Source organism: Montipora foliosa, chromosome 11, assembly GCF_036669935.1.
Source record: "Montipora foliosa isolate CH-2021 chromosome 11, ASM3666993v2, whole genome shotgun sequence".
Classification (NCBI taxonomy): Eukaryota; Metazoa; Cnidaria; class Anthozoa; order Scleractinia; family Acroporidae; genus Montipora; species Montipora foliosa.
This window is the reverse complement of record NC_090879.1, coordinates 36286074-36303604: the sequence shown is the minus strand read 5'-3', so window position 1 is coordinate 36303604 and position 17531 is coordinate 36286074. Positions and strand designations below refer to the sequence as shown.

At 42.1% G+C, this 17531-nt stretch overlaps 1 protein-coding gene across 2 annotated transcripts in view; it reads right to left on the bottom strand.

Annotated features, from left to right (window-relative positions):
* The window catches only part of LOC137976470 (SAGA-associated factor 29-like), a 71931-nt gene that overhangs the window by 2210 nt on the left and 52190 nt on the right, over window positions 1-17531 (bottom strand). Inside the window, exons 9-13 of one of the 2 annotated variants that reach the window (XM_068823832.1) lie at window positions 8623-8670; window positions 5315-5408; window positions 5168-5236; window positions 1535-1614; window positions 1-384 (exon numbers count right to left, since the gene is read on the bottom strand). The exon at window positions 1-384 is cut by the window's left edge and continues 2210 nt beyond it. In XM_068823832.1, coding sequence (XP_068679933.1) covers window positions 243-384; window positions 1535-1614; window positions 5168-5236; window positions 5315-5408; window positions 8623-8670 — 433 coding nt within the window. In that variant the 3' untranslated portion in view covers window positions 1-242. The other variant, XM_068823833.1, reaches the window with a different exon arrangement.

Here is a 17531-nt window from a genome sequence, read left to right as displayed (position 1 = left end):
GCCATCACTGCTCGCATGAAGCCTGACCACCTGCCAAGAAAAATCCTTTAGGGAGAACTCCGGAAGAGCGTCCGTCGCGTGGGTCGACCGCTGCTGCGCTACAAAGACGTCATCAAGCGAGACTAGCGATCTGCACTAAATCGACACCAGTGCATGAGAGGCCATCGCCAATCACCGAGATACATGGCGGCAAAGTGTCAAAGTGTGGGTTTCAAAGGCGGAAGCGAACGCTAGAGTCCAGGCTACATGCAAGAGAGCGGCAAGGAAAGAACGCGCAGGCTCCACCTGCAACAGAGACTGCCACTCCAGGATCGGGCTACAGTCATACAAGATCCTGCCCAAATCCCCAGCGCTAACCATTGCCTCTTCGAGACGAGGATGCCACTACAGAAGAAGCAAACGGTGAATACAATACATTTATTATAAAATTACAAACGGTTACACAAACAGATTGTGCAGGCTCCCAGGCGTGAAAACCAAGAATTATCGCCTCGAAACCCCAATAGGCCATTTCCGATTTCAGGTCCGCCTCCTCTTGAAAGCGAGGCTAAGTGCGAAGTTTTTCTTATGAAAATAGACCTTATTCACGATAGCCGCCATGTTGGATTTGCTATTATCATGCAAATTAGCCACACACTTCTGAGGGGGCAAACAACATAAGTTTGAGAGCTTACAACGAACATCTTAGCTACACAGATGATTTGTTTCACGTTCATCGAATGTTTATCACCTAAGCAGTAAAATACAATCATTACACAAGTTACTTCGACGTCTTTTTAGTGAAAAATGAGCAGATAACGAAGTAGAAAGTCAAAATGTCAAAGGCAATCAAAAGATATAAAATTATTATAAAAGGTACTTAGCTCTAAATACTAAAATGGACTTTTTGCAATGTTATTTCAATGTTTCGACAAGCCGATTTTCAGAAATTTGCTTTTTTTCCAATGTTTGCCCCCCCAGCATAACACATGGCTAATTTGCACGACAATTTGAAAACCAACATGGCGGCCATCGTGAATAAGGCCTATTAGTTTTCATTCATATGCAAAGTAGAACTAATTACCATCAGAAAAACTTCACACTTAAGGTGCTTTCCTTTTGTCAGAACTGGCCGGCCAGACCCGTCAGTTTGCAAAGAAAATGCAACGATTTGAAGGAACACTTGCACGATAATCCCTCGCATTGTTCCAGAGGAGTATATATCATTCTCGAAGTGTGTTATAGTGAAGGCGTTGTAGAGTTATTCCTTCCAAGTGGCCGGTCTGGCTGGTCAGTTCTGTCAAATGGAAAGCGCCCTTAGACTCGCTTTGAAGAGGAGGAAGACGGGAACTCCGAAATGGCCCATTGAAACGATGGGCTCAAAACACTCGTCGCATTCCCTGTCGGCCATTATTTACTATTTAAGATAAGACCTTGCTAAAACTGAAAATACTTTTTTGATGTCATTGACAGTTAATCTTTCGTCCAGGCGAGTTTTCTCCCGTTTTGCACTAGCCGTCACCTTTTCCTTGTTTCTTTTGATGCCACCACGTACCTCTGAGGAACATTTAAAGGAGGAGCAAAGCCATCAGCATACGAAGTGTCCTCAAACGAAACAGAGTATTCATCTTGAGGCTGAAAAATGACCAGGAACGTGGGAGGTCAGAAAGACTACACAGAAAACAAAACACCAGAAAATTACGAGTTTCGAGCATGAGGTATAGCTACTGTGCACCTGTAATCCCATAGATTTCAGCTTCGTAAGTGCAGTGACCCAGATAGGGGGAGGAAACGATGACGGGAGCACCACAAAACAATAATTATTAATTCATTTCGGTGACTTTGTCCGCCGCTCTTTATGAAACAAAACGTGTAAAAAGGTTCAAGTGTTGATATAACGCGAGCATTCAACTTTGAATCCTCCGTTATTTATCTTTGCTTCGAAACTGCTCACGATTTATACGATATATACTTTATAACGTAAACAAAATGAAGCACTGAGAAACGAACTTACGATAGTGCAAACATTTTTAAATGATGCCTTCGTTTCTGTGTGCATTGGCATTGCTTAAATTAGCAGAGGCGCCACGATGGCGATAAAGCCGGATTTCGTAAAACTGCGGGTTGAATGGGCGACAAAACAAATGCTTTGTACTTGGGTTTTTGTGTGGCTTACACGAAGTGTAACCACTCAATGTCATAATCCAAGATATGGCTAGAGGACGGGATTTGTCACGGTAAACAGAGCGCTTGTCACGTGGTTTGAAGGAGGATAAGTTCCAGGCTATGCTCGACTAAATTACATCAGGTTCAGAAAGTTATGGGAGTAATACGTTGTCGAAGATCGTTTTTTATCTAGATATATGTTCATCTTTGTTGCTTAGATTTCACATGCCGGCTTTCCTTCAATCGGATTGTCATTCGCGGGAACATTTCCTTTTATCTTCAATTGATTTCCCCTTGGGGCTTGAAGAATCTCTTGAAAGGACAACCGTGGTGCCAAAATAACTTCAGATTCTGGGATGTAGTCGAACACGTTCCATTCGACCAGCGAAAATTCCGAAAATTTGTACCAGTGACTTTGTTGAACGGAAAACGCCCTGTCACCTTCCCATCAAAGCAGCTAAATTCCGTAAACCACGCATGTACGCATTGTGAACCTATTTGGTTACGCGTTTTTCTGTCCTGACAAAGAACGTTTTGTAACGACAGGGACCATGCAAGGAGTCTCGTCAACGACAAAGGGCGACGCGTTTAAAGGAGTAGCAGAAGCATGTTGCGCCTGCGGCATGCATTTTAAGCTCATTTATTTCCCTTCCTCTACAAAATAATGTTATATTACCACATTTGCCGTTTTGACGACAACGTGAGCATACAACAGTCAATTTTCCATTCTCTTCATTTACTTATGACGACCTAGAAATAGCCCTGTTCACGATTAGCTTTTTCATTTGCATTACAATGTAATCTACCGTGGATGCGAGAAAATGTCGGGTTAAAACTACAAAATAGCCCGAAATTGCCTCACATACATACTAGAGTATATTGTAATGCAGAGGAGAAATGAATAGTATCCCAGACATCTTTTCGGCATCTTGTCCCAACGGGAAGAGCAAAATGGCGTGCTCTGTTGTTGAAATACCCGACCCTCTTCGTGACTATTTCCAAGGTTTTGTCGATTATAATGGTGAATGATTTGTGCCTGTCAACACTTCATCACTTCGTAATTAATTTCTGATTTTTATTCATCAAGACTCACTGAAGACTATTCATGTTTTGATGATTCAAAATGTGATTGTTTCGCAATGTGACTACTGACCCGGAGAGAGGTCACGAATAAAGTTATTTACACAGTTGTGGATTGGAGTTTTTTCCAAATATGGACTTCACTCATGCAGATCGATGGTGAAAAGATATTTAGGGCGGCAAAGACCCAGAAGAACCCACATTTTCTCATACATAAGATTTTGTCAAAATACACCATTTTATGGAAAATACCATAATACTCTTTGTTTGTCCTCCTAAATTTTGAATAAGCATTGTTTTTGGAAACAATGCTTATGCAAAATTTGGCAGGACAAATAAAGAGAATTATGGTATTTTCCGGCTCGGTCAATTAGCTCGGCTCGGTCAACCCTCCAAACCGGCTCGGTCAACCCTCCAAAACTGAACTCATTTTTAACATGAAGTTCAGCGCATAATTTTACGGTGCATCCTTATCATCGCGTGTTGTTGGGCAAATGTTAAAGCCGGGATCGATTTAAAGCACACCCTATAAACATTCTGGTGCTACTTCACAAGTTTGTGTTTCACTTGCGGTGACCTTGATCGTTCTCATCAGAGTTCAAGGTTTAAGCGCCTCAGAGATGTTGATAGAGACCACGAGTAAGACTATGAGTACGAGTTTTTATTGCACATGATCTCTTCGTAGCGTAAAAAAAAACTCGTCGCCGTCCTCTTGTTGACTAATAGATTTACGGGAAATCTGGTTGTGGCGCGAGTACGAGGTCAGATCGGTAAGAAAAAAATAGATTACTTCATAGAAAGTGCGCCGTACGGAATTTTATTCACGAGTCGCAAAACTTTAGAAACGAACGAGTGAGCGTAGCGAACGAGTGAGTTTCTAAAGTTTTGCAACGAGTGAATAAAATCCGTACAAAGCACTTTCTATGGTGTAATTTGTTTATTATATATTAAAGGAAAATAAAAGCGTGTAAATCAGAAATTTTATTGTTTTCTTTGTGATGCAAGCTTTATAAACCATGTTTGCGAAATAGCGAAAACTCAAGAATCCAATTCAGTAAGCTTAAAAACTTCCGAAATGCGCAAAAACTGTCTTCGGGGGAAAACGTTACAGGTATTAAAAAATACTTCCTCATTAAGAATAACGCTAAATGCAAAAAAAGAAAAATCAAAAGTGAAATGACGAAAACACTTCTTCACATTTATTTTAGGTCCGATTAATCACTGTCTGATTCAATCACATAATGGCGGCGCTTCGCACTGTGCATCACAGACAAGTTTGGACTTTGCTGACTTACAGTGTTTATCGAGATATTAACTGTTCCTCCGTGAATGTTTGCGCCTTGAAGTAGGGACAAAACTTGTTGTTCTCCGTCCTTTTTCTTCACCGCCAGAATGAATGCGCACAGTATTTCGTCGAGCTCTCTCGGTTCAATGTTTTCGAATTCTTCGTGTTTTCCTTTCATTCTCATAAATTCTTTGAGTAAGGAAACATCTCTTTTGGTTTTACTCAACGTGTTTTTGTTTGCTTGCTCTTCAATAAAAGCCTCTAAAGTTGTTTCAGGTGGAACAAAACGTGCTGAAGCCATGTCAGTTTGCGAAAAACACAAGCATGTTTTCTCAACCGGCGCGCCTCGGAACCCATTTGAGTGTTATGTTCTGATTGGCTAATGGGTGATTCTACTCAATGCTCATTGGTTATATTTTTCACATGTGAAGAACGCTATACGCAAACCTGATTGGACGTATCGGTTTTTTCACTGGTGAAATATAAGGAAGAGAGAATTCTATTTGGAAGGTTTATTACATGAAATTCGCCCCATATATATAATAAAAAATATTATTCAACGTTACTGAATCGTTGCAGTCTTTCTTGGACTTAACCAATAATTAGCGTGCGCTAACACGCTTTGAGCAACTCAGCCCTGCTTTCCCTTGTTCTTACCCTCGAAGGAGGTTGGTGAATCACAGCTTTGTAAAAACACGTGGTTTGAGGGTAAAGTGCCATTACAATCTACGAGAAAAAATGGATAAGTTGTTGTTATGCGTGAATAGCACAATAATGAAAAAAGACTAAAAGCAATAAGGTTACCTGATCCTTTTGGAACAGAGCTTGAGGATGGGTGACTGGGTTGGCTTTTAGTTTCGGAAGAGGTATAACTCGCCTTCGACTTAAGTGATGCCGTCTAAAATGCAACAAAGTAAGGGATGATCATTTTCACTGACAGGTACGGGACAATAAACGATGAAGAATTTATGAAAGTGGCTTTAGCTTTGCGTGAAAAGATCGCGGCTGCGATGGATTTTCGAGGCGCAAACCGCCTCTGAGCTGACTAAGGTTGAAATCTTAGTGTGCAGCCTTGACTTCGTCTTAGAACATTGAAAATACGGAATTCCCGAAACGGTAAAATAAGCTCCAAAAGGCACAAGAATACATCAGAGGTGAGTCATTTTCAATCTTTTTATTGAATGAACGTTAAATTGAGCGTTTTTTAGGCTTCATAATCGACGAAATTTTATTTCCCATACAAAGTCTTATAACGAGTTTAAATTCTCAACGGCTGCCTATAACGCAACACCGCTTGCACTCATAATTAGTGACGCGAACTTGGCCTGCCCATGGGGCCGTAGCCAGTATGAGGCACACCGGGGCATTTGCCTCAGTCATTTTTTCGTGATTTTTTAAAAATTAAGTGTGATTCCAGTGTTGTCTGTAAAATGTACCCATCGTAAACACCTAAAATACCTACGAAGAGAATTTAACCATGGACATTACCTCACTTTTTTCTGGCTACAGCCCTGCAAGCTTGGATTTTTTTTCAGGATTCCCTTGAAACGACTTCAGTTGCTTCCGCAACTACGATTAGGAATGCAACTATGCAATGCAGGAGTGTTTTTAACCAATCAGTAATTAAAAAAATAACAAAACACTGATATTAAACCACACCAAAGCCGGAGTTCATCGTCAGAGTCACTGCGCACAATCGTTGAGATCCATCACAAAATATGTTTGCTTAATGAACTATATTTCGGACGGAGTCCACTGCCATTTTTTTTCAGCATTTGGATAATTTTGAAACAGAATAAGGAAATAGAATGAGTCACAGCTTTCTTAATTCCAGGGTGGCGTCAAATAACGGCCAGTGAACGGACAATGTCCGGTCAGAATTCAGTATTGACCGGATAAATCCATGGATTGCCGGACATGTCTGGTCATTCACTCGTTCAAAGGCTTGATTACCCGTACGATGCAAGCATAAGCTTAAGCACAAAAAAACCAACGTGTAAACCGGGTCGACGCAAGCATAAGCGCAAGCACAACAAAAGGAAATTGTCCCTTTTTCTGTTGCTTGTGTAAACCAGGACAAGCACAAGCACAAGCACAAGAAAACAGAGAAGCACGTTTTTTAATTTACAAACTTACTTTGCAAAAATGTTTAAACTATATTTTATTTAACGTTAAGTCATTTTTATTTCATATCTGAAATAAAACTCTCGCTCGCCCAGCCTGCTCTCCCTCACCAGGTGATGAATCTCGCCTTGCTCTTTCCGCCTACGAAAGATTTCCCCCACTCAAACCCTTTTTGACTTCTCTTCTATTGCTCCTTCCCTTCGCCTTCTCCGCAATAAAAGAACAAAAGAACAAGCAACAACATCTTCTCGTCACTAAGAATCTCCTTGGCGTCCGCCATTTTGGATTTAAAATTTTAGCGCCAAAATATTTGTTCACTGCGCCTGCGTATGTCACCCGGTGTTTATGCTAAACGCACGTGTAAACAACCCAGCTGCCCGGCCATTATTTGAAGCCCTGAATTCTCGCAATGTGCCTGTGAAGTGTGCTCTTCTTTTCAATCTCATTTAGCGCAACAAGATTTATTGTCCAAGACAAACCGTAGGGAGATAGACTTCAGGGGCCGGTTACTCAAAGCCTGGTTAGCGAGAGTATTTCTAACATTATCTGGTAACGTTGAATGGGAAAATTTCACCGTCCCGTTTCTTCAAAAAAGACAACATATGTTGATTTTAAGGCTCAAAGAAATGCCTAATATCGTTGCCATGGTAACGTTACTTTGGAGGAAAATATAATGTGAGAAATCTACGATGGGTATTTAATACCGTGGCCAAATCTCGTCTTGATATGATTCCCCTAACTGTATCTAAGCAGGTAAGCGCTTTCGGAGCCAATGACCCAACACGCCGGTGCTTATCCCCGGTTTCCTTAGCACTAAGCAACTAGGAGTATTTTTAACTCCCCCCTGGATGGGATGCTGCCATCGAAGGGTTACCCCCAGCATTGCGCCGGTACCCATTTATGGGTGAAGAGAGGCACCGTGGGTGTAAAGTGTCTTTCCCAAGAACACAACACAATGGCCCCGGCCAGGACCCGTAGCCGGACCACTCGCCCCAGAGCCGAGCACACTAACCACGAGGCCATCGCGCCTCCCACATCCATCTAAGGACAGAATATGTTTATTTGTTTGAAAAAAGGAGAAACTATTTCCAGCCTCCTTAAGATCAAATACGCTAGAACCAACTCTTTAGAGTGTTCATATTTCCACTATGTGGTAAAAGAATGGAATAACTTTCCCTCGAACGTACGAAAGATCGACTCTTTAGGTAAATTAAAATCATACCTTTCAACTTACTTACAATAAGCCTTTCTGGCCTCGCTACGACAAGCAAACAGCCCTTGTGCGTGATGACGTTTGACTAGCTAATTTCACCAACAAGCCTCGAATTCGAAAATTCAAACTTTTTTAATTTAGCATGAGCTAAATCCCAAAGGGGCAAACTTGAAAAGGAAACCCACGGGCGAGCAGTATTGCATGTCCAAATGATGTGAGTACTTTTGTGCAAATGAGGCTTGGTGGTGAAATTAGTTAGTCAGACGTCATCACGCATAAGGCCCATTTCAAAAGAATATTTGTTTGTTATTACAAAAAAATGAAAAAGTGTCGCCATTTATGAATGGTCTATGCTTTCATTCGGTTAAAGCGCAATTCAATAAATCGATAATGTCAACAGAAATAGCGCTTAATTAAATTAAAATGTATTTGAAGTGTGGACAAAAAGCAGTTTAATCCAGAGTCAGAATCTGGAGGAGGATTCTCTTGTAACTTTGCTTGCTCCTGATTACCAAAAGTGCCCTGGTGACTAACAAAAAATGCCCCCCGTCTTAGCCAATCAATATTCAGTAATTTTGCCCCGCGTGTGATAAATCACTTTATTTACTTATCACATTATGACATATTCATTATTCAATTTATGTTAACCGTTTCTGACAGTTTTATTCTTATCATTTTTAACTTGAAAATGGGGTCATGAGCACGCCAAAACGTCGTTCGCTTTTGACGTTAATTTTTTGTATTGTTAATGGAAATCATGGTGCACTTCACTTACTCTTTGCCGTTTCGTCCAGCTTCTTCGTCAATGTCGTCCACATCATATCTTGCACATAACCTTTAAGGATCACGCTGGCAAGTAAGAAACTATGAAGAGGTTTTTATATCAAATTTGACTTGTCAATTTTCTTCTTTCTTTGTTCAAAACTCTGTACGAACAACATCGTTAACGTTTGTACAAAGAACGATCACACTTTAACCTTTTTACGAACAACATCTAGTCCCTACGAATAACGTCAACTTTGTGCAAACAACGTCCAAGCTTGTACGAACAGCACCGATTTGCCCACGGGAGACACGAGAAATTATCGATTGACGTGCGGGGGAAGACCGCTAATAGACATTATTGAGGACGCAAAACCAAAATGGCGACTCAAAAGTCAAAGGGGCTACGTATAAGGGTAAAGACTTGTTTCCATATCTCAAAGAGCCCTTGGACGTGAGGTGCCTGGGAATAAAATTAAATCACTGGAATCGGTCAGTGTAAAATGGCAACCAAGTCTCTCCGTCAATTGAAGGATTATTCTTAACTGTCAATTTCTTCCAAGTGAAGTATTATCGTTCATTTTGGACACTGAAAGCTTGATAGGGATCATGGGAAATAAACATATTTTTTTTAAAAGCCAAACCCCAATGTCTGGACTCGCAGGACTCGAACCTGGGAACGTGTTAATAATAACCCCCTCGCTTAACCACAACTGACCTACTTTTATGAAATAATTTTCTATTTGTAAACCCCCTCTGAACTGAAATTTTTATATTTTAATTGAATGAATATGTAATAAAGGTTAAGTTACCATTAGACTACCACATCACTAACTGCGAGTATGCCATTATTTTTTAATGTCAATATATTTTTTTTACAAAAGTGCCGCTGTAAACGTGTATTAACACCCACTAAGAAGCAACCTTACATAGTGAAAAATGTCGGTTACCAAACTTCAAGAGAAAGCTAACCATTTTAAAATCAAGCTTGAGACCATTACACGACGTATTCAGCAATGATTTTATATATATACTAATTAGTTTTGGTAAATAATCGGCACATTTTCTAGTCAGTTGATCTTTAGTGGTTAAGTGGATAAAAACAGTTCCTCCAAAGTGGGTGCTCCGGGTTCGAATCCTGTCCAGGGGCTTCCTTTAATTTTTTTCTTTTTATTTGCTACCACAAGTCCTGGGACAGAGTGATCAAAATGAAGGATAATCCTTCATTTGAGGAAGAGAGCGCGTTGAAAATGCATACTGAGGTTATAATGTAACTGTTGAAAAAGCCCAAACCCCTTAGAAATGCTAACCTTAGGCCTAAACAGGCCTAAAACAATATTTAGGCTTAACTGTCAGCATTCCGATTCCAGTGATTGTGGTGTTAATCATTTACTAGTGACGCATTGTAACCTCATAGGGGAATTGATTAAAAAGGGACATGATTCATTCTGATGTACAATATGGCTCGCGTGGTTCTCCATTAGGGTAATTGTACATGGTGTCAGAAGCGTTCAAACGGAGAAAATCGAGCAAAGATTGAGCGACATCCCATCCAACACTATCGCCCCGCCATTCGATCAACATTTCGTCATAAAAAGAAACGTGATCTTCGAACATGCAATGTTTAACATGCGAAAGCAAGAACCGGATGAGCCAGTTGACGCATTTATCACAGACCTCTATTGTTTGTCTGAGCACTGTGAATTTGGAACCCTTCGAGACGAGTTAATTAGAGATCGTATCGTGGTGGGATTACGATTTGTCAAGCTGAATGAGAAACTCCAGATGGATTCAGCCCTTACGCTACAATCGGCGATAAACAGTGTCAGGCAGAGCGAGTCAGTTAAAAAGCAACAAGAAACGCTTCGAAGCAGAGTACCAACTCAAATCGATGAAGTAAAAGGATCGAAAGCACACCAAGACCGATGACAGAATTGGCCACAAAGGGGACCAACGAAATGCATGCGTTGTGGCGTTATCTCGGAATATCACGCACGCCAAAAATGCCCCGCAAAGGACGCCACGTGTGCCAAGTGTAACAAAAGAGGTCATTTCGCCAAAGTTTGCTTGTCGGCTCCAAAGAAAGTTGGCGTGATTGCAGCCGACGATTCGGATGAGCAAGAAGAGCGGGACAATGAAGGATTTTTCCTCGGAGAAATTGGAAACGCCGACAGAAAAGCTTGGAAAGAAGAGATTGACGTTAATGGCACCAAAATTTAGTTTAAGCTAGACAGCGGAGCCGACATGACAGTTATCGGTGGGTCAATCTACTCACGTTTTTTCGGGCAAAACAAGCTTGAAAGGTCACGCAAGAAACTATTTGGCCCGTGCAAAAACCCACTGTCGTGTCTGGGGGGTACTAAAAGCGAATCTTGTAGTTAAAGGAAAATCCTGCATAGAAGATGTTTATGTTGTCGAGAACTTGGAGTAGGTAGGTCCGCCTGCTTAGCATTAGAAACCATCGCAAAGGTTGCAGCCGTGACTCAGCCAGCAGAAGGAATTAAGCAATGCTTTCCAAAGCTCTTCAGTGGCCTGGGTTGCATGGACGGAGAATATGAGGTCAAACTGACGTCATCGTATGCGCCCTTCAACCAGACCACACCGAGATGCGTTCCAATCCCTTTGCTGCCAAAAGTCAAGGGAGAACTGGACCGTATGGAAACAATGGGAGTGATCGAAAAGGTAGATGTGCCTACAGAGTGGTGTTCACCCATTGTAGTAGTCCCAAAGTCAAATTGAAACGTCCGTATATGTGGTGACTTCATTCAGCTGAATAAAGCTGTAATTCGCGAGAATCACCCGACGCCCACAACAGAGCAAACACTGGGAAAGCTGGCCGGTGCAAAAGTGATATCCAAGCTGGATGCCAACAGTGGGTTCTGGCAATGGAAGTTGAAAGAGAGCTCAAAGCTGCTAACTACGTTTATCACTCCATGGGGCCGGTACTGCTATACACGTCTACCATTTGGTATTTCTTCCGCCCCAGAATCCTGGAAGGCCTACCTGGGGTCGAATGTCAGATGGACGACATCATTGTGTACAGGGCAAATCAAGCAGAGCACGACGAAAGGCTAGAGGCGGTCCTTGTTAGGCTCCAAGAAGCAAACGTCACACTTAACACCGAGAAATGTGAATTCTCAAAGGAGACTGTTCAATTTCTGGGCCAATTGGTGGGAAAAGATGGAATTTGCGCCAACCCAAGCAAGATAGCTGCAGTGAAGTACTTAGCTGAACCGACCGATATACACGAGCTCAGAAGATTTCTGGGAATGGTCAACCAGTCAGGAAAGTACATTCCAAACTTGGCTGAACTCACCCACCCACTACGTGAACTTCTCAGCAAGAAGAACGCCTGGATCTGGGGCCCCCAGCAACGTAGTGCCTCTCAAGGGATCAAAGAGAAGTTGAGTTCCGCGCCAGCACTTGCAATTTTCGATCCTTCCCTCGAAGCCACGTTGTCTGCCGATGCATCATCTTACGATTTGGGTGCCGTCCTGACCCAGAGACAAACCAATGGGAAGTGGAAGCCAATAGTGTTCATATCTCGCGCTCTCACTCCAACAGAAAGACGATACACCCAGATCGAAAAGGAGGCTCTTGGGCTTGTGAGCGGTTGGCCGACTATCTAATTGGCAAAAAGTTCCTTATGGAGACAGACCACAAGCCGCTAGTTCCTATCCTTGGCTCAAAGAATTTAGAGGAGATGTTGCCCAGAATCCAGCGGCTTTGTATGCGACTGTTGAGGTTCGACTTCAGCATCTCCCATGTCCCAGGCAAACACCTCAGCACCACTGATGCACTCTCCAGAGCACCCATAGTCGACGAAACCAAAGAGAACGACCCAAGACCCGAAGAAGAAATTAACCTATATGTTCATCACATATTTAACTCCCTCCCAGCTTCTAACACACAGCTTGAGCGGATTAGAGAAAAACAAGAGGAAGACGAAGTCTGCCAGGCGCTAACAGAGTACTGTGGCGAAGGATGGCCAGAACGACGCAGAGTTCTAGACGCACTTCAACTCCTCTGGCAAGTCAAGGATGAACTTTCAGTCGTCCACGGCTTGCTTCTTAAGGCAGACAGAATTGTCAATCCGACATCCATAAGGCTGGAGATCCTAGACCGCATCCACAACGGTCATCAAGGTGTCATGAAATGTCGCGAGAGGGCAAAGCGATCAGTATGGTGGCCAGGTCTTAGTCGGCAAATTGAGGATCTTGTCAAGCAATGCCGCAAGTGTACGGAACGGAGGCCAAATATCAAGGAACCCTTGATCCCAAGTGCAACTCCGGATAGACCGTGGCAAATGATCGGCACGGATATTTCCCTATCTGATTGTGGTGGACTATTTCTCAAAGTTCATCCAAGTCAGCTACCTGGCCTCAGTCAGCTCCATGGAAACAATTCGAGCCCTTAAATCGGTATTAGCTCAACACGGGATACCAGAAATCGTGCGCTCGGATAACAGCCGCCAGTACGACTCGGCAGAATTCTCCAAATTTGCTCGAGACTGGGAGTTCAAACATGTCACGAGCAGCCCCCTCAACGCACAGTCTAACGGGGAAGCAGAAAGAGCAGTGCAAACTGCAAAGAACCTGCTACAGAAGGAGGAAGACCCTGCCAAAGCTCTTCTGGGCTATCGATCCACACCACTGCAAGGTGGAAAGACACCTTTCGATTTACTGTTTGGCCGGCAGATAAGATGTACTCTACCTTGTATCCCAGCAGCCCTTCAACCCAGCTGGCCGGGAATAGAGGAATGGAGTCAGGCGGAGAGTGAATGGAAGATAAAACAGAAACAGAACTACGACTTGCGACACAGAGTCAAGGAATTGGTTCCCTTCCAGCCAGGCGAGCGTGTATGGATTCATGACGAAAACAGACCAGCTACAGTCAAGAACCGTGCGCAGGCTAACAAGCCACGATCTTACCTGGTAGAGGCCTCCGGCAGTATCTTGAGGAGGAACCGGTCCGCTCTTCAACCATATGCTGACGAGTCGTTGAGCAGCGACGAAAAGCCGTCGATCAGCAACGACAAGCCGTTCCACCAGAAGGACAGACCAGCTGCGCCAGAACCAGCCGTTATACCGGAGGACTATGCGTATGCGTTCGGGACGACTGATAAAGCCTCCCCAAAGACTTGACTTGTAGTCCAATATCACCCGATAGAGACAAACGGAGAAACACTAGTCTTCTTTCGAAATGTTTCAGTTCACTTTTTTTTTTTAATTTTTGCAATAAGAATATTAATTGCGTTTGAAGAACGCTTCCTAATTTCATGGGTCTCCTGTGAACCCTAGCGAAAGCTCTGAGGTTTTTTTGGGCTTTCTATCGGGCGGGCAGTTATGACGTCACATTCTCGTTGTGTAAAGGATTCTGCCTCGTGCGACACAAAATTTTGTCTTCTTCGCGAACATCGGGTATTGGCGAACGTGTTGTTGAAGAATTTCGTAGCTGCTTATCAAAGCCTGAGGGAAGCGTTTGCCATTTTGGGCTTTCTATCGGGCGGGCAGTTATGACGTCACATTCTCGTTGCACAAAGGATTCTGCCTCGTGCGACACAAAATTCTGTCTTCTTCGCGAACATCGAACATCGGGTGTTGGCGGACGTGTTGGTGAAGAATTTCGTAGCTGCTGCTGTTTTCTCGGTAAGTATTTTCTCAATGTTGTTGAAGAATTTCGTAGCTGCTTATCAAAGCCTGAGGGAAGCGTGTGCCATTTCTGGACCTTGTACGTCAACCAGGACGTGTTTCAACTCAGTTTGTATGATTTTAGCTAAATTCATTGAACTTCGAACGCACTTATTAATCTTTGATTACTCCTAGTCATTAAGTAGAATACTTAGAAAGGGAGATGTGGTGTTAATCATTTACTAGTGACGCATTGTAACCTTATAGGGGAATTGATTAAAAAGGGACATGATTCATTCTGATGTACAATATGGCTCGCGTGGTTCTCCATTAGGGTAATTGTACAGTGATTAATTTCATTCCCAGGCACCTCACGTCCAAGGGCACTTTGAGATATGGTAACAAGTCTTTACCACATATAAGAGTAATTGCTAGATCTATAATTATTAGAATAATGAGATTGATTATCTTTATTTTAAAATTGATAGAATAGAGCACATTTTGGCTCTAAGTTCACAGGTTGTGGATATCAAATACAGTGCGCTTCAGTATGTAAGGTATGCTAAGGAACTTCTAGCATATGGGTTGGACCGGGTGTACAAGTGGTCGAGGATATTTTACGCAAAAGGTCTTTACTATATGGATGATGGATCTTTCAGCTTTCAGCCAGTTTCTATGAAATACATTTTGGAATTGCTAATGAGCCTAAATAGTTGTAAAGCAACAGCTACAGACAATATTCCATCAAGTCTGCTTAAAGTATCTGCTCCAGCTTTGGCAGGCCCACTGAGCAATCCAACATATTATTGTATCCAACAATCGTATTGGATTGATAAGTGGAAGCAAAGTAACATCATTCCTGTGAAAAAATGACACTGAATCTCACATGACCAATTATCGTCCAATTAAGCTTAATATCCATTTTACCTGGCATATCAAAAACTTTTAAAGGAGTCATGTACAGTCATTATATAACTACTTTGTGCCACACTTGTCAGATAGCCTATCTGCTTTTTTTTAAAAACCACTACCTGTTCAGCCTCATTAAAGATTACTGAGGATTAGAGGACAGCTTTGGATGATAAACAAACTGTTTCTGCAGTATCAGCAACTGATACTTAACATTTATTCCATGAGCGTGCCTTGGATATGAGATGGTAAATAGCCAACGAGGCGCTTAGCGCCGAGTTGACTTTAACCAGTCTCATATCCAACAAGCGCCTGTCCTCCAGGAAATGGCTTCTATTCTCGGATACCACTTGTACTTCTTCCGGAAATGCGGGTGCTTTGGCAACACCAATTTATAATGGCGCAACGCCGCTTGTTTCTTGCTTACCTCCGATTCAGAGTCATCCCTATGGCCTCGTCCTGCATGCTTTTCAAAATTCACACCGGAATTGTTCCGGTCCCAGATCAACGCCAATTTTGTCGAACCATAGCAGTACTTATGATTCAAGTCAAGTTAGAGTCTCCATAAAGTATCCGTGTAAAATTGTGAACAAACATCTTTCCACAGTTTATCAGTCCTTAGTTAAGGCGTTATAACGCGGTATTCCATCTCAAATCGAACGGGCAATAATAAAATGTCAACCATTACGACAACACGTAACTCAACAGGTGTTAAAAATCATCTCCAAAGAGGTTACTGGCTTATGCTCAAAGTCAAATCCTTCACTGTTGAGGAAATCTGGAAGAAACGATCTTGAAAAGTTCAATTTGGCGCTTGTGTGTAACGAGTGGCGTAAAAGAGCACCAGTTTTTTATTCATTTCTGCTTACAACTTGTATCAACAAGACTCGACTTGGTTTGGAAGCCTTGCCCTGGCTGGATCGATTCTCTTGAAGCAGAAAAATACAGAAATGAGTGTGACCGTTTCCCTTCCGCTTCCCAACAGTTTCCACAACAGCTGATGGGAGACCAGCTTCGAATGACCCATCTGAAACATGTACCTCTTAAAACAGGGAACTCTGTAGCTGGGACAAGGACAAATTGTCGCCGGACAATCATGTAAAAAAGTTCCTCATCTTAAAGGATTTCATTCTGCTCATCCAGCAATTCACCATCAAAGATATTGTCGTCATCGACATCTGACAAAAGATAATATAATTGGTTGTCCTCGTTCACATCACCAAACATGTCACTAATAATAGACAGGATTTTGTATACATGCCACTTATCCCAATATCTCCACATAACAAATGTCTGATAACGAGAAAAGCACCCCTAAGTTTTCCTCAACTTGTGATATCTGATGATCAGAAAATCCTAACATGAACTGGATATTAGTCAAGGTTTTAATTTCACCATAAGCAGTTGTATTGACTAATTGCCTGACTAGTGATTTGTGATATTTTGTCAAATTTTGTTCAACCATCATCTGTTTCTGTGGAGGTATTTCCCTTTCTCTGACAGGATTCAAAGGTGTTACTTCACATTAGTGCAAAGGGTACTTAGCAACCCCGCTGCACAGTTGTCACAACAAAGATGATCCTTTTCAGGTTGCTGAAATACTGAATCAAAATGTTTCGGTAATGCTGCATTCACTAGCTTCAACAAACGATTTCATCTGCCCTAAAGCATGACTGAGAAGAATCCCATGATACAAAATACATGCCATGTTTCGAGCTCCGTCTCTACTAGCCCGTCCAGTTTCTTGCACATATGCTTCAACCGTTTTTGATGGTCCAAAGTGCAAAATCCTGTGGACTCTTTTGCAGTCCACCCCCACACCAAAGGCAATTGTTGCAACAGTTAAACGTATTGTCCCATTCTCTATCTGGAGGAAGTGAAGAATGTTCTGTTTGTTGGCATCTGATGTGCATGAATGTAGCATCTCAACTAGAACGTTTTCCTTGTTACCAGCATAATGTCCTAGCATACCTTTGATTGTCCCATTGTTTAATCGTTTGACAGTATATTATTGTTCTCTCGCAAGAAACTTGCTTTGTTTTCAACTCATCATAAGCCATCCAAAATAAAACTCAAGATCATTATCTTTGCGCATACATTTAACTTGTTTGGACTTCCTCTGATTTCATATGGGTTATCCATAAGTAGAACATTTAAGATGGTATCCTTGCTTAACTTGGTAGCTGTGGCAGTTAAAGCAATTATTGGGACTTCTGGAGCTAGTGATCTTAATTCATGTAGATGTGCATAGCACTCGCGAAACGCTGCCAATTTCCCATCTTGTGATGTTCCCCTGACAATTTAATAGAAAACTTGTTTTGGCTTACAAGCAAATTAATAAGAGCTGAAAGAAACTGTGTAGGGTGTTTAAAAGTAAAAACAA